Source organism: Microtus pennsylvanicus, chromosome 1, assembly GCF_037038515.1.
Source record: "Microtus pennsylvanicus isolate mMicPen1 chromosome 1, mMicPen1.hap1, whole genome shotgun sequence".
NCBI classification, from domain to species: domain Eukaryota; kingdom Metazoa; phylum Chordata; class Mammalia; order Rodentia; family Cricetidae; genus Microtus; species Microtus pennsylvanicus.
In genome coordinates, this window is record NC_134579.1 from 101,187,391 (window position 1) to 101,210,369 (window position 22,979).

A 22,979-nucleotide genomic window follows, 5' to 3' on the forward strand; every position below is an offset into this window, starting at 1 on the left:
TGACTCAGTGGGTAAACAGCTGACAAGCCTGACCCCTGAGTTCAAATGTAAAAGGAGAGAACTGATTCCCACAGCTGTCCTCTGACCTCCACGTGTGCCTCATGGCGCACACCACCACCCCTAAATAAACAAAATGTAATTAATTTTTTTTTGAAGTAAAGGAAGTAACTTGCCAAGACAAACTGACAGTTTGCAGACAGCCCAGATAGCAATGCAACGCCCTGAGAAGAGCCCCTGCATCCGGACCTGAACCCCCTTCCTTCTGTGTAACCTCCATCAGCTCCCCGGGGACCCTGAAATGGGGAGCCCTTCAACTGCCAGGGCTCTCCTTTCATAATGACAGCGTGGCTTCCTTCATTCGATGAACAAAGTAAACCAAACAACTTTAAGGGCTGTTGCCCGTGTTTGGTTAGCAGAATGGCTCCTAGGAGGACTGGTAATTACAGCGCTTACATTTCAGTTTTGCCCAGGCATGCCAGATGATTGTGCTGGCGGCGGAGGAGCCCTGCTGCCTGGCACCGAAAAGCCCTACTCCAAAGCCAGGGTTCCCAACAACCGCAATGAGCAAAAACCCCTTGTCAAAAGAATGTCATCCATGATGCAATGGCTGGAGCTTACCATATGTCTCCTTCCTGTTTTCATTTGCTCAAATTTCAGGTCTGCAAGTCGCCTTGAGAAAACAAGCGGAGCTGGGGCAGTAGCAGAGGGCATGCGGTGGCGTGCCACCAGGTGGGTCGGCACCAGGAGGGAGGCATCAGTTTTCCCGTCCTAAGTGCCTGGGCTCTGGGACTCGAGTTGGAAACTGATGTCAACAACCTCTCAACTCTCTCAGTAGTCAGGAAACTTGGACATGAGTGGAATTTTTCGTTCCTTTGGGTAAATGTGTCACAGTCCAGTGCTGTTGCGGCAGATGGAAAAGTCCTATGTAGAGCGCGCAGCAGCAGCCTACCAGGCAAATAGGAAGCACTCTGAGGGGCCACGAGGCGCCCACTGCAGCGCTGCTGCGATCTCTTCTTGTTTCTCAGTTACCTACTGTGCACTTCCTGCTGAGACCGTTTCTGTTTGAGTTTCTCGGTTGTAAAACCCCAGACTTCACCAGCAAAGGGGGGGGGGGGGTGGGAGGGAGGGGAGCTGCAGCAGGGCGTGGAAGGGCGTGGAAGGGCGTGCCCTACCGCAGCATCCAAACGACCCTTCTCTACCATCCACACAGTGCCTGAGCTTAGAATAGTGCATGTGCCTTCCAGGGATACTGTATGGTTCTCACGGTCTTGCTGGAACCCAGAGCCACATGGGTGACCACAGTAGCTCTCTGTGCATGGTGTCACTGCACAGCCTGGATAAACCAGGATGTCGCCGAGCTAAGCCTTCGTTGCACCCCTCTTGCCACTCTGCAGTGCTCTCGCCCTGTCCCCACCTCTCCATGCTGCCAACGACAGATGCTGGGCATCCCCTAGTGATACTCTGCTAGGAGTGGCGCTCTCCCACGCTCAGATCCACCCACCTGGGTCCCACGGGGATGATTGCTGGGGCGAGGACCCCATAGATCTTGGACGAGAGGTAGGTCCCCACCCAGCTCTCAGGTCACATGGTCTGCGGCGGGACCCACGGATGGGTCACATGACGGCGGCGGCGCAACGTTGCCTAGGCAGCGGCTGCGGGCGGAAAGAGGGAGGGGGCCAATCCTCCGCCCTGGCCTGGCCACGGGGCCAGCCGGCCGGCGGAGACTCAGACGCCAGCCACAAGCGGGAGCTGGGAGCTGGAGCCAAGTACTGAGGGCTGGGGAGCCAGGGTGAGTGCTTGGGGTGAGGGTGGGAACGTTCATCCTTCTTTTGTCTCGGAAGGGTCTGAAGAGGACAGGAGTAGGTTCCCTCCCAGCTAGGGGGCGCGGAGAGGAATTGGATTAGGGACACTGAACGGGAGAGGAGACAGAGCTTCTTCGTGGGCAGGCATGGGATGGAGAGAAAGGGACAGAATGACCGAAGGGCAGAGTGGTGGCCCCGTGACCCCAATCCCTTGATACCCTTCGTAGGGTGCCATGTCAGAGGACTCAGAGCTTGGGGCTGCCAGCTGATTCCCAGTCCCGGCAGTTGCAGGGAATTCCCTAAAGTAAGGGACAGGAATGCAGGTGGCTGATTCTGGCTGGCCGCTGCACCTCTCCTGTGCGTGGGTGACAAGAGACATTTCCCGTGCCCCAGATATTTAGAGGAAGTTAAAACAAGCAGACTCATAACCTGCTGCCTGGACTGCTTAAAACAAACCTGACAAGAGAAGAGAACGGCTTGTCTAGCAGTCTCGCCGGTTTATGGGGTTTTTTCCCCTACAAGACCTCATCTTCTGCTCTTTATTAAAAAAAAAAAAGGTTCAGTTTGCCTAGCAATTCTTAGAGCTGATGCTATCTGACAGACGTGGGCTCCATCTTGTCTCAGCGCTCCCCCTCCAGCCTGAGCGTGGAGTGTGTAGTGGGCCAGACTCTGTTCCTCCCCCTGGGGCAGGGGTTGAACCAAGATAGGTTCTAGGAGTATAAGGAATAGGCTTGAGGAGGGGCTGATGGCAAATACCTATAAACCCAGTACTCGGGAGATGGAGCGGGACAGTCCCAAGTTCCAAGTCAGCCTGGACTACACAGCAAGACCCTGCCTCAGAACAAAACCAGCAGTAGAAAGGGGCCAGGTGGAGGCTGCAGATGTGGCTCAATTAGCAGAATATTTGGCTAGCATGCAGGAAGCCCTGGGTCCAGTCCCCAGCACCATGTAAGCCAGGCAAGTAATTGCAGCACTTGGAGCTGTGAGCATCCAGAATTCAAGGCTATCCTTGGTTATGTTTTGGGTTGGTGGCCAACCTGGGCTACATAAGACCCTATCTGAGAAAGAAAAAAAAAGGAAAGGAAAGGGAAAAGAAAGTAAAATGGATTTGAACCTCTGGACTAATCACAGTGGAGGGTGGCTTGTTGTTGGACCTGCAGGCCTATCTCGAGACTCAGAGGCACGCAGCTCTTCATGCCCACCCCAACCACTCTGGGGCTGTCTGCATAGCCTAGCTCAGCCACGCTCTCAGACTGGAGCCCCGGGGGCCTTCCTCATTTGTGGTCCCCTGGGTAGCCATCTTCTTTATGTCATGAATCCTTTCTGTCCTTTGAGCCCCTGGAACTGGAGTCACAGATGGTGATGAACTGCTAGATGGTGCCGGGACTCGAATCCGGGTCCTCGGGAAGAGCAGCCAGTGCTCTTGATGGCTGAGCCAGCTCTCCAGCCCCTCCACAAGCCATCTCCCAACATGCTCCCAGGTCCTAGCATTGCTGGAGAAAGTCCACAATAGCACTACTCTTGTGTCTGCACCTAGCTCCAGGCTGCTGCCCCAGGCCCCAAGAGTCTTCTGTCTCCTTGTCTGTCAACCAGTCTTCCTGCCCACCTTCTGGAGAAGGGTAGCATTCCTAAAGTTGGCTTCATTTTCTTGCCTCTCAGAACCCTCCATGTGAGCAACATCTTGTCTTGGATTGAGGGCCAGCTTTTGTTTTTTGTTTGCTTGAGATTTTATTTTTGTTTTTGCTTATATATGTGTGTCTGGGGTGGGGGGTATGTGCACATGAGTGCAGGTGCCTGTGGAGGCCCCTAGAGGGCATCAAACCTCCTGGAGCTAGACTTAAGGGGCAGTTGTAAGCTGTCTGACTTGAGTACTGGGAAGTTAAGTCTGGTCTTCTGCAAGAGTCGTATATGCTTCTACCTCCAGTGTCCAAAGGGTCTGTCTATGCTACATTGCCTCTCTACCCATGTCTGTATGCCCTAATGTGGTATGCATGTGACAGACAGACAGCCCTTCAGCCCCCCTACCCCCAACCGCTGAAGCAGGTAGCTAACTGGATAAGAGTGTTTCCCACTTGTCTGGCTCCCCTTTGGGGCATGAGTGCTTTGAAGATAGAGATTCATTCTCTTGTGGGGTTTTTGGTTTTTTCACCCCATCCTGCATGGGTTGGTCCTGGAAACCTGACAGGAGCAACAAGGGAATGACGAGGGGACACACAGATCCAGGTACAGAAAAGCTGGGATCAGGCGGGCCATGCTCACTCTGATATACAACAGCCTGGTCCTCAGTGAGTTTATTTTGTATAGCACAAGGAGAGGATGTCTCTGTGAGTGCAGCCATGTGTCCCTTACCTCAACCTCCGAGTCCTCTGACACTGCACCCTACCAAAGGTGTCAAAGGATTGGGGTCACGGCCCCTCCCAGGCTGCAGCCCTCCTGGAGGAGGAAGCTGCAGTTGCCAGGCTTTGCACACTGGTCAATCATTTATAAACACCTGCTTGGTCCAGAGGAAGGCGTTGCCTCTGAACTCACCTGGAGGAAGGCTCTGCCAGTTCCCATGGGTCTGAGGCCTTGGCCCTTGTCAATACAATGTGTTCGCTCAGGACTTCATCACCTCCCTACACATCCACGCAAGGCTTCCTTGGTTCCCCACAATTTTTGTTTGACTTTTGTTTTGCTTTGCTTTTATTTTGAGAAAAGGTCTCCTACAGCCCAGACTGGGTTTGACTTTATAGCAGAAGATGGCCTTGAACTACTAATTTCCCTGCTTCGCCTTCCCAGTGCTGGGATTTCAGGTGTGCACCGCCATCCCACCCAGTTTTCTACCATGCTGGAGATTCACCCTAAAGCTAGGTAGTCCTTTTACCACTGAGCCACACCCCAGCCCCTCACTGGGGGATTCTAGGCAGGGGCTCTACCACTGAGCCACACCCCAGCCCCTCACTGGGGGAGTCTAGGCAGGGGCTCTACCACTGAGCCACACCCCAGCCCCTCACTAGGGGATGCCAGCAGGTGCTTCACCACTAAGCTAGCCCTCAGGCCCTCCGGCCCTCTTTCGTCTTTGATGTCTAACAACAGTTGTGTGAGTACCCATGGGGTCTTGGGGAGTGAGGATTGCTTTTCACAACTCTACTGTTTTCTCCAGACTTCAGGCTTCATTCTGTGTTATGTGGTGGGGGGGAGTTCATGCTCGTTTCCAAACTGTGACATGTTCAGTCATTGGACCTAACCCATGGAGTGGTGAGAAATACTTGTCTGAATCTCTTCCCAGGGAGGAAGCATCCTTGAGGAGGTAATTATCCCCGGTGCTGCTAGCTGCAGGTGTGGTGACATGTGACCATAGTCCTCAAGTTGTCATTCCTATAAACAGACCCGGAGGCCAGGTGTGGTGGCACTCAGGGACAGAGATGGCAGACCTTGTGGTCTACATAGCAAGGTCTAGGCTAGGCTAGCCAGAGAGAGTCTCCTACACACATGCACAAAAACAAGTGAAGATATTGTTGCCACTGGCTGTTCCCTAGAGGGACCACAGATCTGTTCCCTGGGGACCCTTTGGTTGGCCAATAATAGCTGAGGATCTTCAGCTTGCCTTAGAACAAGGAGGAAGGCAAGACAAAGGACCCTTACCACCTCCTGTCTTCCCTTTTGGTCCTCTTAGGGAGTGACATGAAGAGGTTCTTCCTTCACTGCTAATCGTCACAAGCACCCCGTGCCCTGATGCCCTGATGTTTTGTGTCTCTCTCTCTCTGTTTGTGTGTGTGTGTGTGTCTCACTGTTTTCTTTCTTTCTTTTAAATTGCATTTTACTTATTTTGGTGAATGCCACAGTGCCCCTGTCAGGATCCGAAGACCATGGCGGGAGTCAGCCTTCTCCTTCCACTGTGAGGGCCCCAAGGATGGAACTCTGGTCCTGGGCTTGGTGACAAGCACCTTTCCCCACCGAGCCATCTCACTGGTGTGTGTTCTTTCTCTTCCTGCCCCCCTCTCCTTCCCTCCCTCCCTCACATACATGCATGCACGCACACGCACGCACACACACACACACACACGCACGCACAACCTCACCCTGCAGCCCACACTGGCCTGAAGTTCTCACGCCTCCTGACTCAGCCTCCACAGTGGTGGCACAGTGGCGGGGATGACAGGCCTGCGCCACAGCCCACCTGCCTGTGCTCTAAGCCTTAGGTAGGCTTTTCCTGGGGCCTGGGAGCTCTGAACACAGGAGTTATTGTCTGATGCCAAGCCAGCTACAAGGTGCCTTTGCCCTCAGGCTTGTCCGGAAGAGATTACCCAGCTGGATCCACCGGGAGTGTGCTGCCGCAGGCTACCCTGAGTGAAAGGGACTGGATGCCAATGCTCAGTTAAACAGTGGGGACATCTTTTTTGAAGATTGATTTTTGTTTTTTTTAATTGTGTTTGTGGGGGGTGTACACATGAATACAAGTGCCCACAGAGATTAGATTCCCCTGGATTTACAGGCAGTTGTAAGCCGCCTGTTGTGGGTGCTGGGGGGTCACACTCAGGTCTTCAGGAAGAACAGTTATGTGCTCTTAACTACTGCGCCGTCTCTGGCCTGAGTCATACAGCTTAACACATCATCCCTGAGCTTCATTCCATGCCATCGCCAGACCCAAAGTCCACTAGGAGGGAGCCCAGAGATCTTTGATCTGTGTGTCTCTTTAAAGCGTGCGGTGTGGGGGTGCACACCCTTAATTCCAGCACCTGGGAGACAGAGGCAGGTGGATCCCTGTGAGTTTGGAGCTAGCCTGGTCTACATAGTGAGTTTCAGGACAGCTGGGAACATAGAAAGACCCGGCCTTAAAATAAAGCATGCTGATGTCAGTTGATGGATCCTCTCTCTTCCACTCCCTTTTCTTCCACACCTCCTTCCCTTTGTACAGTGAGACAGGGCCTCACTGTGTAGCCCTGGCCAGGCTCCTCGTAAAACACAGCTCTTTCACGTGTCTGCTTTGTGTGCGTGTAAAAATGCACTACATTCCGTAGTGTGTGTGCGGAGGTCAGAGGACAGCTTGTGAGAGTCTGTTCTCTCCTCCCACAGTGTAGGTTCCAGCGATCAAACTCACGTCATCAGGGTTGGTGGCAAGACTGCACAGCTGTCTCTCTGGCCCTCACGCTGTCACTTTGATACAGGGTCTCCCATGCAGTCCAGTTCAGAAGCTAAAGAGATGGTTCAGGTAATAAGAGCACTTGCTACGAAAGCAAGAGGACCTGAGTTCAGATACCCAGGGCCTGTGATCCCAGACTGCAGGGCAGCAGCAGGGGTGGCTAGGAACATGAGAGCCTGTCTCAAAGTAGAAAACAGTAAAGGACAACACCTGATGTCCTCCTGTAGCCACACATACAAAACCATAGCTCATAGCATAGCATGGCCATCAACTTTATATCTTCCTGCCTCAACCCACTCTCATTTTTTTCTTTTTGCTAATAAAGGCTTCTCTTGCAGCCTGGGTGTGGCTCAATTTAGAAAGTCGCTATAGGTTTTGGAGGTGACTTACCATGTTTAAGATTAGATTTGAGAAGCTAGTAACTGCCGAGAAATACCACACCCTCACATTGCAAACAGCTTTGGGTCTTCAGGGACATTGTGTTCAAACATCCAGCAAGTAGCTGGGTCTGGTGGACAGGCCTGCAATTCATGTGTCACAGAAGTTGAGGCAGGAGGATCAGCCTGAGTAACTTATCAAAACTGTCTCAAAATAAAAGGTTTAAAACAAAAAGTAAAAAAGAGCAGAAGGGGCTGGAGAGATGGTTCAGTAAAGAGCACTGGCTGCTCTTCCAGAGGACTTGGGTTAACTTTCAACACCCATATTGCAACTCCTGGCCATCTGGCCTCTTCTGGCCTCCATGGGCACATTGTATGCACACGATACACAGATACATGTGCTAGCAAACGAGGGAAGTAGTGGGGAGAGTTTGAGCAGAAACTTTTAACTCATGCTGCCTAGAATTCCTCAGTGAGGGGCTGGGGTGTGACTCAGTGGTAGAGCCCCTGCCTAGAATTCCTCAGTGAGGGGCTGGGGTGTGACTCAGTGGTAGAGCCCCTGCCTAGAATCCCCCAGTAAGGGGCTGGAGTGTGGCTCAGTATAGAGCCTCTGCCTAGAATCCCCCAGTGAGGGGCTGGGGTGTGGCTCAGTGGTAGAGCCCCTGCCTAGAATCCCCCAGTAAGGGGCTGGGGTGTGGCAGTCCTTGAACACGGACCTAGAGTGCCCCAGTGAGGACAAAGGCATAGCTTAGGGGTAGAGTATTTGTGTAGAATCTACCGGTAAGCGATGCAGACTCCAGGCAGCAACACTCTACCACAGAGCCCCTTCCCCACTGCTGACCTCTAGCTCTCTCTCAGTGTGACAGTTCCTCATTCCTTGAAGACAGCAGCAGTCAAGGGAGTCAGTGGGTACTTTCTGCCAAACTTTAAATTCTAGTCACACAAATACACTCTGTCCTGAGTGTCAGGAGCGAGGTGGATCCAACTTCACAGAGCAGCAGCATGGCCATGGAGGTGTCTGGCATTGCGTGCTGAACCCCTTCTCTGCAGAGGGCCCTGTGTTCTATCTTGCAGACTCCCTTAGAGTCCAGGGCCCCAAACCCAAGCTACCTTTAGACCCCATGCCTCTGCCTTTGGACTTGGAAGCCAAGCTAAATGGTGTAGGCCTAGAATTCCAACACTCAAGATGCTGAGACAGGGTCATGAGTCTGAGGCCAGCTTATAGCGAGTCATTATCTCAAAACAACACAGGGCTAGGGACACGGCTCAGTCATAAAGTGTTTGCCATGTTCATCAAGCATGAAGGCCTGAGTCTAGTCCACCCATGTAAAGCTGTGTAGGCAGATGCACCTGTAAACCCCGTGCTGGGGAGGCAGAGGCAGGAGGATTGCCAAAGAGTGATTGTAGACTCCCAGTGTAAACTCTGGCTTCTGTACACATGTTATCATGCTCATTCACTTCTACACATGCTAACAAATACACAAACACACACATATGCACACATTGTAGGTTTGAGGTTTTTTGTTTTGTTTTGTGAGAGTTTTTTTTATGTGGTCCTGGCTGTCCTGGAACTCACTCTGTAGACCAGGTTGTCCTTAAACTCAGAGATCCTCCTGCCTCTGCCTTCTAAGTGCTGGGACTAAAGTTGTGCACCCCCACACCTGGCTAGGGTTTGGTATACAGATGCTGGCGATGCAGCTCAGTTGGTAGGTGTCCACCTGACACACCAGAGGCCCTGGGTTTCCTGCTTGATGCTGCCTAACAGAGCGATGGTATGCAGGCCTTTGATTGGTTGGTGGTGGAAGCAGAGGATCATATCATCTTTGCCTCAGCACTGTCTCAAAAGTATTGTTGTAGGAGGCCACTTGTTTGTTCCTGCAGCTCTGCCCCCAAATAACCACACAGAAACTGTATTAACTGAATTACTGCTTGGCCCATTAGCTCTAGCTTCTTAGTGGCTAACTCTTACATATTAATTTAACCCATCTCCCTTAATCTGTGCATCACCACAAGGTTGTGGCCTACCAGCAAGGTTTCAGCAAGTCTGTCTCTGGCAGTAGCTCCCTGGCTTCTTCTAAACCCCGCTTTCTTCCTCCCAGTATTCAGTTTAGTTTTTCCCCTGCTTAGCTAAGTTCTGCCTTGCTATAGATCCAAAGCAATTTTTTTTTTTTATTTTTCGAGACAGGGTTTCTCCGTAGCTTTTTGGTTCCTGTCCTGGAACTAGCTCTTGTAGACCAGGCTGGCCTCGAACTCACAGAGATCTGCTTGCCTCTGCCTCCCGAGGACTGGGATTAGAGGCGTATGCCACCACCGCCCGGCAGCAATTTCTTTATTAATCAATGGTATTCACAGCATACAAAGGGGAATCTCACATCACCTCCCCTTTTCTGTTTAAATAAAAAGGAAGGTTTTAATTTTAACAGTAAGATTACATATAACAAAACAGTTACCAAGCAAGAATTACAGTTACAATATTTATATCTATTTTATCGTTTATCATAACTAAGTAAAACTATAATTATAAATTCTTCAACTCCATCAAAGACTCCAGAAGGATATAATATTACCTGAGTAAACAGGAAGTGCATTGTAAATAACTTCCAAAACTCTAGAATTGACAGAGACATCTCGCTGCCTGGACAGTCACCCAAGGTTCTTCTGTACCTTTGGGGATCCATCTTCAGCCTTTAGGCCCATAGTATTCACAGACTTTTCCATGAAGCAGGAAATATCAAAGACAGTTATGCCTATATTGACAGTTTGTCAGTCACTTATTCTATGTCCTGTAGGATGTCTATCAGACTCTTTCATGAAGCAGGGACTCCAAAGGATCATCTCGCCTTTAGGCAAGTTCAGCAGTCATCTCTCTGCGGGTTCTTCATGTCCAGTTAGGTAGTCCAGGCAAGAGCAGTTTGTTGCCCAAATGGCTAGCAAACTCCATGAAGAGCCTCTTTGATGCCCATTTTCCTCTTGAAGTAGTTGGTGCTCCCAGGAGCAGATGTATCTCACTGTCACGAAAAGTTCTAAATTCTTAAAACATTTTAAATGTCATATTCTGTAGTCTTTGAAAGATTTGAAGAATCCTTATCCATCTGAAATACATCTCTGTACATCTAGAAAATCTAACATGACGACAAGCTTGACTATTATAGACAACTATCTATTAACCTATATTTCTTAATTATACATTACATTTTTAAATGAGCTACACAAACATGATTTGTTAATCAAGACCAGCAATACATATACACAGTATAACAGAATTGACCATAAATTTGTATCAATAAACCAAGATCTATACCAATGCAAATTATTCATATCTATATCATATCCCCCTATAAATGTAAAAAATAATTATAAACAATCATTTAGGGAATCTGGGCATAGTTCTCTCTAAACTACTTCCTACTGTTTATTGGGCGTAGTATTTTTGGGGGTGTTCACAGTGATCTTCTGGGGGAGGGACTCTTGGCCCATCAAACCACATTAGTCTGGAAGGATTCCACAGGTTCTCATCTTCTGTGGAAACAAAAGCAGAACCTTAGACCCAATTTTGGAAGTCATGATACCTTTAGAATATACATGCTGGTTTAGCTTAGCAGCCATACAATGAAATGTCTCTCTGTACTTAGCTCCTTCACAGTAAAAAAAGAAAAAGAAAAAAGAAAATACAATAGTGTACATAATCCAGACTCTCTGTGAATTTACCATTTTTACGTGGCTTGTTTTTACTTTTTAATATTTATTTTATTATATTTATTCCTTTATGTCTGTCTGTACTCTGTCTCTTTAAAGACTTTACCTTTTTTTTAAAACCATTTACTCCTTTTTATAACTATCTATACTCTTTTTCTTCTCTCTCCCAAGTCTATGTACATTTATCCAACACTGTGACCCATTTAGAGGTCTTTTCCATCTGAATTTGTCTTTATTGTGCATTTGTAATTATTTTCTGACCAGAAGTGCTTCTTAAAATGCTAAGCCCTTCTTATGAACTTAAGTGGCGCCATTGCTAGGGGAAATATGGCACTGTCTGCTTGCCCCACCCAGTCCAGCATGGCGGAGCTGTTTGCTCCCTCTGAGAGCCATGCTCACAGCCCCATTTTTAGGCACACAGCCAGTCTATGTTGCCATTAAGCAAGTTGTAGCACTCTCTTCGCAAACCCCATTTAAATGCTCCATAGCCAGACCTCCAGAAAGAGTCTGAGTTTGTGCTGGCAGCACAGCCCAGAAAGCCAGCATTTCAAAACTGTGACTTTTTCTGCTACCACTGAATCAGGAAAACCTCTCGTAAAGGAGCTGCAGTGTGCCGCCACCTAGCAAAGCCCATTCAGGAAAATAAATTCAGCTAAACTTTGTTTTTTAGTGTCTAGAATTCCTTTCCAAGCCCTCTCAGGTTTTATGTGGATTTAGATAGCACACGTTGGAGCGCCAGTTTGTTGTTGAAAGGCCGCTTGGTTTCTGGCTGCTCAACCCCGAAATTATCACAGAGAAACTATATTATTTAAAACACTACTTGGCACATTAGCTCTAGCTTCTTATTGGCTAACACTTACATCTTAATTTAACCCATCTCCATTAATTTGTGTATCGCCACACGACTGTGGCTTACCAGGAAAAGTTCTGGCATCTATCTTCGGCAGGGCCACATAGCTTCTCTCTGACTCTGCCCTTTCTCCCAGCATTCAGTTTAGTTTTCCCCACCTAGCTAAGTTCTGTGCTGCTATAGGTCCAAAGCAGCTTCTTTATTCACCAATGGTATTCACATCATACAGAGGGGAACCCACATCAGAGAATTGAGATTTTGGCTCTTTGCAGGGCTAGCAAGATGCTGGCAATTGTGACAACTGAGGTTTGGTCCCAGAGAGCCATGTGGTGGAAGGAGAGAACCAACATGCTGTCCTCTGGCCTTCAGATGCATGCTGTGTCAGGTGAATGTTTGTGTTCGTGACACAATCACAAATTAAAGTATAGCGAAAGCATTTAGACCAGGGTCTGGAGAGAGGGCTCAGGGATTCAGAGCTTTTCCTGCTTGTCCTGAGGACCATTCAGTGCCCCCGCCACACGTGTCTCACAGTCATTTGTTTCTCCAGGTCTGTGGCTCCAGTGTCCTCTGCTGGTACCAGGCACATGTGTGTGCACACACATACCTGAAAGAAAACACTCATATAAATAAAATGGAGAAAACAGGGTTTTTTGTTTGTCTGTTGCTTGGTTGGTTTTGGCTTTTTGAGGCAGGGGTCTCTGTGTAGCCCTGGCTGTCCTGGAACTCACTCTGTAGCCCAGGCTGGCCTCAAACTCTGCCATCCGTCTGCCTCTGCCTCCCCAGTCCTGGGATTAAAGGTTTGTGACACCACCGCCAAGCTAACAAATAAATCTTAAACAAAGTCTGGGGCTGGTGAGAGGTTCCGGCCATTAAGAATGCTTGGTGCTCAGCCGTGAGGAATGGAGGCCATGTCCCCACATCAGCCTAACATGCTGGGCATCCTCTGTATGTCTGTAACAATGTAGTAGCCTGTGTCTGTCTGAGGAGGGCAGAACCAGAAGGAACACTGGCGCTTGCTGAATTCCAACTTTGCGGAGAGATGGTGACCCCTAAATTCAAAAAGAGACCCCCAAAGAATAGGCAGAGTGCTAGAGAAGGACACCCACTGCGGTCTGCTGGCTCCACGCGTGTACAGGCACATGCACCACACACATGTACACATGTGCACATACACTGACAAAGGCACGCACACATAGATAGGAAACAGTACCACATGGCAACCCACAACTGTCTGTAACTCTAGTTCTGGGGTACCCGACACCCTCATGCGGGCACAATACATTAAAAATACATTTTTAAAAAAGTGGGTCCTTCCCACTTGGAATAAGAAGTAGTAATATATATTTTAAAAACAAAAACCACAAAAGGCCTCAGACTCTAGGTTTTGCACAAGAACCACCTCAGATGCTCTAACATGACCTGTCTTCCCTCCTCCAGCCTGGTTCCCACCATGAGTGCAGAGCTGAATGTGCCCATGGACCCCTCCACCCCTGCCTGCCCTGAGCCCGGCCACAAGGGCATGGATTACCGTGACTGGGTCCGGCGCAGCTACCTGGAACTGGTCACCTCCAACCACCATTCAGTGCAGGCGCTGTCCTGGAGGAAGCTGTACCTGAGCAGGGCCAAGCTGAAAGCCTCCAGCAGGACCTCCGCCCTCCTCTCTGGCTTCGCCATGGTGAGTGTAAGGGTGGGGGGCTGGGCAAGTATAGTCCCAGCAAATGAGTTTCCTGAGGTCTCATAGTGCTCCAGGGAGCACTTCTCCTAACCATGATAGAAACCCAGCTCTGCGAAGAAAGTGGAGGAAAACATGGGAACCTGAGTTCATTTCCTAGAACCCACAGCGGAAGGAGAGATCCAAGTAGGGGAAAGTTGTCTTCTGACCTCCACAGCATGTGTGTGCCTGCTCTCTCTCTCTCTCTCTCTCTCTCTCTCTCTCTCTCACACACACACACACACACACACACACACACACACACAGACTAAATACATTAATAAGCAAAGAGCCTGGGAGATGGCTCAGCAGTTGACAGCATTTGTAATACAAGCTTGAGGACTAGGGTTCAGATCCCAGCAGCCCATGGATGGGGGTGAGCCTGGTGGCTTTCAGTAATTTCAGTCTCAGGAGTCAGACACAGAGGAAATCCTCAGAGCAAGCTGACTAGCAGGATCATCCATGCCGCAGAGCTCTGGGCTGACCCTGCCTCCCCATGCATGAGCACCCACACACATGTGCACATACACACAACTGTCAGCATGCATACACTCACACCATGCACACATGCACACACACACAAAGAGGGGTGGAAAGCACCTGAGAAATAAATCCTGAAGTTTGTGACGTCCACATAAACATGCCTATGAGCACACTTGTGCACACTCACACATGAACACACACACACAAAGCAAATAAAATAACTAATACTATAGAGGTAGACTCAGAGTCAGGCAGTGGTGGCGCACGCCTTTAATCCCAGCACTCAGGAGGCAGGGGCAGGTGGATCCCTGTGAGTTTGAGGCCAGCCTGGTCTACAGAGTGAGTGCCAGGACAGCCAGGGCTGTTATACCCTGTCTCGGAAAGCAAACAAACCAACAAAATAGCTTTGGTGAGTAAGGGTTACTGGGAAATTTTATGTTTTGTTGGCCCTATCTCAGGCCTCACGCAGGAGTTTGGGAATCTGAGGAGCTTGAGCAGAGGCTCGGGGACTATGGTGGGTGGCCAGCCCCACTGGAGTTATAGATGCTGGCAAATGTGGCCTCCCCCTGGTGACAATGCGGCAGTGCTTCCAGCCTGGCTCCTGGACAAGATGAGTTACATCTGCCCCGCACCCCCCGGGAATTACCCCTGCTGTGTGCTTAAGTCAAATAATAGCTTGTCTCCACAGCCTCTGTTCCCAAACTGGCAGACCAGGATAAAGTAAACATCCTACGTGGAAAGCCACTGCGCGGAAGAACTCATTTGGCTGTGAGTGGGCCACAGTGGGAGAGGACCAGACCACACAGGGTGGGGCAGAGGCCACCCTCCTCTGAGCAATAACCTCTAGCAATAGTCGGGGCTTTTTTTCCTGCTTTTCTCTTTTTCCTTTTCTGTGATGTTTGTGTGTTACTGGAGGTCGAATGTAGACCTTTTTATTTTCTGTTTCCTTCCTTTTGTCGTTCTCTAGGGCACTATTCAGATTTTCCTTTTTTGTGTCTAGCTTTGACATGGGTGTTGGGACCCAAATAGAAGTCCTCATGATGGCAGGGCAGACACCCTTTAACCACTGCGACATGCCACGTCTCAGTCCCTAGGACTGCGGCCTTGAGCCTGCGGACCTCCGCTCTGGCACTGGCTACTTCCCTAGTGCCCCCCCCGTGACGTCATTGTGCTGATGAGCTCAGCCAGTGCAGTGCTTGCCTGGCTTGCGCAGAGCCCCAGCCCCGCCCTCAGCAGGTGGAGGCAGAGGCAGCAGAAGTTCCGAGCTGCCCTCAGCTACCTGGTGAATTCAGTGCTAGTGTGACCATCAGGGAGGGAAAGTCAGCCATTGTCGGGTGTGGTGCCAGTGCATAGCCTCAAATTCATGATCCTGCCTCAGCTTCCTGATTGCTGCAGCTTAAAGGTCTACATCACCGTGCTGGGTCCGAAGCTCATTTCATCTTCCCCTGGGCCTGCTGGTTACAGTTCATGTAGAGACACGGGGCCCAAACGAGGGTGTGGGAGCCTCTGCAGAAGATGAGGGTCAGCAGCAATACCAGGCACCACCACGGCCACGCGGCAAACTGGATCCACCCCTCTCCTGATACTCAGGATGAATCCGTTTGTGTGACTAGAATTTAAAGTTTGGCCGAAAGTACCCCCTGACTTCCCTGGCTGTCGCTGTCTTCAAGGAACAGGGAACTGTCATGGTCAGAAAGAGCTAGGGCTCGGCAGTGGTGGGGGAGGGGGGCTCTGCGGTCCAGCACTGCCCAGCACGCGCAGGTAATGGTGTCCCACTCCGTCATCCCAGCACTGGCCAGGCAGGAGCAGAAGGGGCGAGAGCTCAAGGCCCTGACCACCTTGGAACTCTGTGTAGACCAGACTGACCCTGAGTTCACAGGGATCCACCTGCCTCTGACTCCTGAGCGCTGGGATTAAAGGCGTGCGCCACCACAGCAGATGCTGCCCTTAAAGCTGGGACGCGTTCTCTCTCCCGCCGCTGTGCAGAACTGCAGTTTCTCACCTGCTTCTCGTTTGTTTCAGTTTTGGACAGTTGAGACATTTTACAGGACCTTAATATTTAATGTGCCTATTTCCTTTTTTATTTTCAAACAGGGCCTCACTGTGTAGATGGGCTGTCTTTGAATTGAACTCACTATGTAGTCCAGGCCGACCTCCAGCTCAGATCCCCTACCTCTGCCTCCCTAGTGTTTGGACTAAAGGGACACACCTCTCAGCTCCTTTTCTCCCCCATCCACCCCCGTGCCTCCCCTCCCCTGTGTGTGTGTGTGTGTGTGTGTGTGTGTGTGTGTGTGTGTGTGTGGTGCTGAGGATGAAGCCCAGGGCTGTGGATGGCTGCCAGGCAAGCAGTGTGCCCCCGAGCCACGCCCCCAGACAGATGGCCCCCTTCTCTGTGCGGCACAGGCTCAGAACTCACTCCCATCAGCAGCTGTCATTTTTGGACCCAGGCCTTTAGAGCATTTGGCTCCCCAAACTTTGGAAGAATTTATAGCATCTCACCCAACGAAACGCTCACCCAAACGAAAGCTGAAGCCAGTTGTGAGATTTCCAGACAGGTTCTGTGAAGCATCAGACTGCATTCTGGAGACGGGAGGGCCGTCTAGACCTCACGGTGGTAGTCTTGAGTGCACCGGCAGGCCCGATACCGTGTGACCTCAGCGTGGCCACGGCTGCCGTGCTTTATTGTAACAATTCATTTCTACTACGTTTGTGCAGTTCCCCCAGTACTGGTAGATGCTCCCAGAAGCAAATTGTAGATACGTTGAAGAACTTTCCTGGTGCCCTTTGCGCCTCTTCTGGGAGTTTCCTCTAGTGGGCTGATATAGCCCACCACAAAATGCCCCACGGGAGGTAGAAAACAACCCTGGCCAGGTGGTAGTGGCAGTGCACGCCTTTAATCTCAGCACTGGGGAGTCAGACAGGCAGCTGTCTGTGAGTTCAAGGTCAGCCAGAGGGAGTTCCAGGGCAGCAGGACAGGCTCCCAAAGCTACAGAGAAATGCTGTCTCCAATAAAGATAAAAAAAAAAAAAAAAACAACCAGAACATCCAGACTCAGACTCTGCAAAAGCAGAGTCCAGGCAGCAGGCAAAGACATTTGCTGCCAAGTCTGATGGCCTGAGTTCAGTCCTTGGAACCCACATTGTAGAAGGAAGAGAAACTACCTGTGCACATTTTCCTCTCATCTCCACATGCGTGTTGTGGCACACACATGTACGCACACACGCACACACACACTACATAATTAAATAAAAACTTTTGAAAAGAAGAAAAAACCCACCAAGATGGGCTGTGAGCCTGGGGGCTTCCTTAGTCTACCGCCATCGAAGCAAACTGTCGCTCAGACTTCACGGCAGCTGGGAGAAGCTGATGACTAAGGCTGAGGCTGAAACAGGTCCTGTTTATTTGTTTGTTTGATTTGAGACAGGGTCTTGTCATGCAGCCTTGGCTGCCCTGGAGTCACTGTGTAGACCAGGCTGGCCTTGAACTCATAGAGATCCAAGCACTGTATTTCTTGTTTTTTACAAGACGGATGTGGTGGCATTTGACTATAGCCCGACAGCCTTCTATAACCTTAGAGGGCTGAGGCAGGAGGATTGTAGAAAGTTTGAAGACAGCTGCACAAGGCTGGTCACCTGAGACCCATCCCATGTAAAAAAGCCAGGTGCCCTGGTGTGTGTCTATAATCTCAGCTCCACTATGGCAAGATGGAGGGAGAGAGAGGTGAATTGACTGGACGCCCCCACGCTGTGCTGGGGCAGGCATGGCAGAAATATAACAGAGCTCGCCTCTTAACTAGGTGGAGAGAGAGAACCAACCCCTGACATAGTCCCCTGACCTCCAACCTCCAGGGGGTGTACACACGCATGCACACACACACACACTTATCACCGTCATCATCAAGAAGGATAGCTTAGACCTAGGAGGTCCAGGTGGTAGCATGAAGGCCTCCCTTGAGCTTCTGCCTCCCAGGCTCCTTCTTTGACTTGTTTGCTTTCCTGGACCTCTTGCCGGCCCGAATTCCAACTACACCCTCCCTGGAACAGTCCACAGTGGTGGTGCCCCGGGTTGGTGCTACAGGCTGCGGGGGAAGTGTGAGCGGGAGGCACATGGAGGGTGTGCAGGAATGACTGCAGATCCCGGCCACTAGAAAAAGCCGGGGCTTCTGGTCCCCGTGTGTTTGTGTGTCTTTCACTTAGAAGTGGTTCTTTAAAAGCCAGGCATAATGGCACGAACCTGAGGCCCGCCTGGTCTACAGAGTGAGTTCCAGGATAGGGGGCAGGGGATGGTGGTGGCACATGCTTTTAGTTCCAGCACTTGGGAGGCAGAGACAGGCAGATCTCTGAGTTTGAGGCTAGCCTGGTCTACTGAACTAGTTCCAGGATAGTGAGGGCTCTACAGAGAAACCCTGTGTAGAAAAACAACAACAAAACAGACAGACTCCCCCACCAAGGGCTGAAGGCATGTCTCAGCAGCACAGCCCTTGCCTAGCATGCCCAGCGCACCTACTATCCCCCACTGATGGCCACGGTGGGGTACACCCCTGCCCACCTGACACAACCCCTACTGTGCCCACAGGTAGCCATGGTGGAGGTGCAACTGGAGACACAGTACCAGTACCCGCAGCCCCTGCTCATCGCCTTCAGCGCCTGCACCACGGTGCTGGTGGCCGTGCACCTGTTCGCTCTGCTCATCAGCACATGCATCCTGCCCAACGTGGAAGCCGTGAGCAACATCCACAACCTCAACTCCATCAGCGAGTCACCGCACGAGCGCATGCACCCCTACATCGAGCTTGCCTGGGGCTTCTCAACCGTGCTGGGCATCCTGCTCTTCCTGGCTGAGGTGGTACTGCTCTGCTGGATCAAGTTCCTCCCCGTGGATGCCAGGGGCCAGCCAGGCTCCCACAGCCACACAGGCTGGCAGGCCGCGCTGGTATCCACCATCATCATGGTACCCGTGGGTCTCATCTTCGTGGTCTTCACTATCCACTTCTACCGCTCGCTGGTGCGGCACAAGACCGAGCGCCACAACCGTGAGATCGAGGAGCTGCATAAGCTCAAGGTGCAGCTGGATGGGCACGAGAGGAGCCTGCAGGTGGTGTGAGGCCTGTCCAGGATGGCACAGCTTGCAGGAGAGTGACCCTCAGGCGGTGTTAGCCACCGTGCCGCCGGCAGGAGTAGCCAAGGGGCTGCCAGACAAACCCTGGCTTCATGAGAACCACCACAGCTTCGTAAGCGCCACAGTGGGGGTTGCTGAGCAGACTGCACAGATGCTGCCCCGATTCTTCCGTACTCCTCAGATGCATGAGGGTCTAAAGGGGTGAGGATACATCCATCCTATCACACAGGCCGGAGGAGGAAATAGGGTCACATGGCCCTGGGGACTTACTTCCTGGATCAGGGACAAGCTGAAAATACCTTGTCCTGGGAAAGGGGTCCCAGCACACCAGAGGTCACAGCAAATCTCAGACATCTGGGCCTTGTGATTGGCAGGCCAGCTAGAGGACTGGGGTTCAGTCAGTAGCTTGCCTAGTGTGCAGGAAGCTCTGGGTTTGCACCCCAGCACTACATAGCCAGGTGTGGTCATCCCAGCTTTAGGGAAGTGGAGGAAGGAGGATCAGGGGTTCGACGTGGTCCTCTACTACATGGTGAGAAGACATGCACGTGCACACATGTGAGCACACGCATACATACACACACATAAAGAACAGGCTGCTGGAGAGGGCAGAGATGAGCCCAAGGCTGGCACAAGGGTAACATGGCTTGCAATGACACACAGGGAAACCGTGACTGATCTATGTATGGTTCAGCTTGGTGCTTTCCTCCAGTTCTGGAGAGTATCACGAGGTGTCCAGGATCCTGGGGCACGCACAGCTCAACAAGGGTAACACATACCGTTATTGGAATCCGGGTTGCCTGGTCATAGAGAGGTGACCCAGTGTGGGAGGCTTGGCAGGTTGAGGAGAAATGTCCTAGAGTTCACCACCAGTGGCTCACTGAGGTCAGAGATGGTGACACACCCCACACATAGCAGGCTCTCCCACCTCCTAGTCACAGAACGGGTCTGAACCGGCCAGCTCTGTGGACTCCGTCAACACAGTGAGCAGCATCTCAGAGACCGGGCAGCTCAGCTACCGTGCTGCCTGTGGTCCCTAGATACTGAGAGGATAAACTGAAGGGGTTTCCTGTTTCAGCACAGCAGTTAGCCTGGTCTGGCCTGTGGGTGGGGCAGGGGGCCTGCTCCAGGCTAACATAAGTGGATATTCCTTATGATAGCCCGGTTAACTGCAGAGAAGAGGGGAACTCAACACTGCTGTGGCCCTGCCAGGACTCTCAGTGCAGGTCCCTGCCCCCATGTTTGCACAGCTGTGCATGAGTTTGGCATTGTCACTGCAGGCATCTGGCGACCCAGCTGGTGTTGTCCATGTCCTGCGGTACAGCACCAGCTTGCGTGGGAACTGCTGGGACACCCTGTTTACCCACGTCTGCAGCATCACCCGGACTGGGCTCCTGCAAGGAGTCTATATTTGGTGCTGTGGGAGCCTGGAGACCCGCCTGGGGTTTCTGGAAATGGGTCACACTGTTGAGCATAGGCTTCCGCACACAGAGGGCCTGGGGGAGCCTCTCGGAGAATCTTCCTTGTAAACTGTGACATCTTTGGGGAACTAGGACACCATGTCCTGTCTTTCAAAGCTGTGTCCTTCAACAGCCTCCACCTCTGCAGACAGGTCTTGAGACCCTTGAGGTCTTAGACCTCTGCTTTCCTGGGGTCTTTGAGAAGGGCAGCTTAGTTTGGTTTGTTTTGCTGAAGAATGCTAGTCGTGGGCAGGCACGATGGCTCAGTGGGTAAAGGCACTTGCCACCAAGCCTGGAGACCTGAGTTCAGTCCCCATCCTCGGAACTACACACAAATAAGTATAGTAAGGAAAATAATTTACTATTAGAATCACTGTAAGATGGCACATGAGTCCCAGCAGGGAAGACAGGATAATCTTTTGGAATGAGCAGCTCCCACTGCTGGGCACCTCTTGGACCACCATGTTGAAGGCTGAGGATGTCGCTCAGTGGGTGGTCTGTTTGCCTGGCATAACAAAGCCTTGGGTCCCATATCTAGCGGCCACATAAACCAAACATGGCAGGACGGATCTGCAATCCCTGCATTCAGGAGGTGCATGCTGGAGGATCGATGGGGAGTTCAAGGTCATAATGAGGTCAAGGTCAGCCTGGGCTGGTCAGAGTTTGTATGGGGGGGGGCTGAGCAGACCAGAGTTCAATTCCCAGCATCCACATAGGGCAGCTCACAACTGCCTGTAACTCTGACCTCTGCAGGCATCCACGTGTGTACATACATACACATACAAAATAAAAAGGCGGTTCCTGTGGACATTGGACCCGTCCTTCCCACCCACTTTCTGAGAGCATCCGGTGCTCTCAGATCTAGGGCAGTGTAGATCTCCTGTGGTCCCTCATGCTGTCCCTTCCCGTCTTCTCAGTCTTCCAGTGCCGGGGCAGGGGACAGCCGTCTGTGTGTGAACACTGGCAGAAGCCAGCAGCGCAGGCTGAAGGCAAGACAGTTCACTTTCTGGAGGCATAACCTGATTTCAGACATTGCTCTAACCACAGTGGGCCCCTGGGGCCTGCACAGGCTTGCCCTAATTTCGTCTGTCCAAGATGCAGCCCTTCCTGATGCTCAAGGGACTGGTGTCCTCAGACACACCAAGGCCCTTCCTAACATGGCACATAGTCTCCCGGTATGCTTGACCACGAAGTCTCCAAAATCCAAGCATTTCCGTTTAAGAAACTTCAAAGACAGACTGTGATTAGCATCTTCCGGAAAGGTCTACTGAGAACAAGCTACAGGAGCCCAGAGGGCCCAAGACTTCCTCTGTGCCACTATTTCTGCAGGACACTGTAGGTAAAGCCTGCCCTGTGTGTGGAGTTTTTAGCAGTTGCCCTGGATTGAACTGAATAAATTGATAGCGCTTTTCAAAATTCTGTGCTTTTGAGAAATGTGTGCCGTGGTTCAGGGGCTCCAGCCCAGCGCCCATGCCCGCTGCACTGCCGCCCCTCAGTCCTGGCAGAGAGCGCCTTACCTGGAGTCTATGCATCGCCTTTTATTGCTGCATTGACCTCGGGGCAGAGTGAGCGTGGGACCTTCTAGCATGGGCAGGCAGGCTGTTGGGACCCTGGCATACACTGAGTGAGGTCCCTGCCAACTGCACCCCTAGGGAACCTCACACATGGCAGCGGGGCCTCCTCCTAGTTCCTTTCCGAAAGCAGGGAGGGGAAAGGCAGGCCCGATGTTGGTGGCTGAGCTCACCTGAACGCATCTGGACAAGGTCATCTAGATTTTACAGGCTTCTAGAAGAGGAGCCCCTGAGGTGTTGGCCCCTCTGGTCTCTATGGCCCTGGAGCCTTTACCCAGGTCACCTACTGGGCCACCAACAAACACTTTGGAAAAGTTGCCCAGACATAGAGGTCCCTCCTAGGAAAATGTTTTTCTTGGGTTGTGTGCGTATGCGTGTGTACGTGCGCACACACGTGTGTGGTGTACACATGCCCATATACATGTGGAAGCCAGAGGTCAACTCCAGGTGCCATTCCTTAGACATCATCTTTGGTTGGGACAGCAGCTCACTCGACTGGAAACCTGCCATTAGGCTAGTGTGGGTGGCCAGGCAAGCCCAGGGCTCTTCCTGTCCCTGCCTCCCCAGTGCAAGGACAAGCACGTGCCACCAACTAGTTGCTTTAATGTGGGGATGCAGTTCATGCCCCCAGAAGCTCCTAGGAACAGTCTTTGTGCTTCAGTGTTCTTAACAACTTAGACCCTCAGCCCAAGGATCCTGGGAGTCAGGTGTGCAAAGCACAGGCATACAGGGAGTAGCTCCCCAGGCCAAAGGGCCCCCAAATTGTTAGGAATTTTTCCTAATGTGAGCTCT

General features: G+C 51.4%; 1 protein-coding gene across 1 annotated transcript; it reads left to right on the forward strand.

The window, feature by feature from the left end:
• Positions 1-1,577: 1,577 nt before the first annotated feature.
• Positions 1,578-22,032, forward strand: Orai2 (ORAI calcium release-activated calcium modulator 2). The gene is given in 5 exon segments (XM_075976535.1): positions 1,578-1,691; positions 1,693-1,767; positions 1,769-1,789; positions 13,285-13,522; positions 18,617-22,032. Coding segments are annotated over 5 exon segments (945 nt in total). The 5' UTR covers positions 1,578-1,608; the 3' UTR covers positions 19,145-22,032.
• Positions 22,033-22,979: the final 947 nt, after the last annotated feature.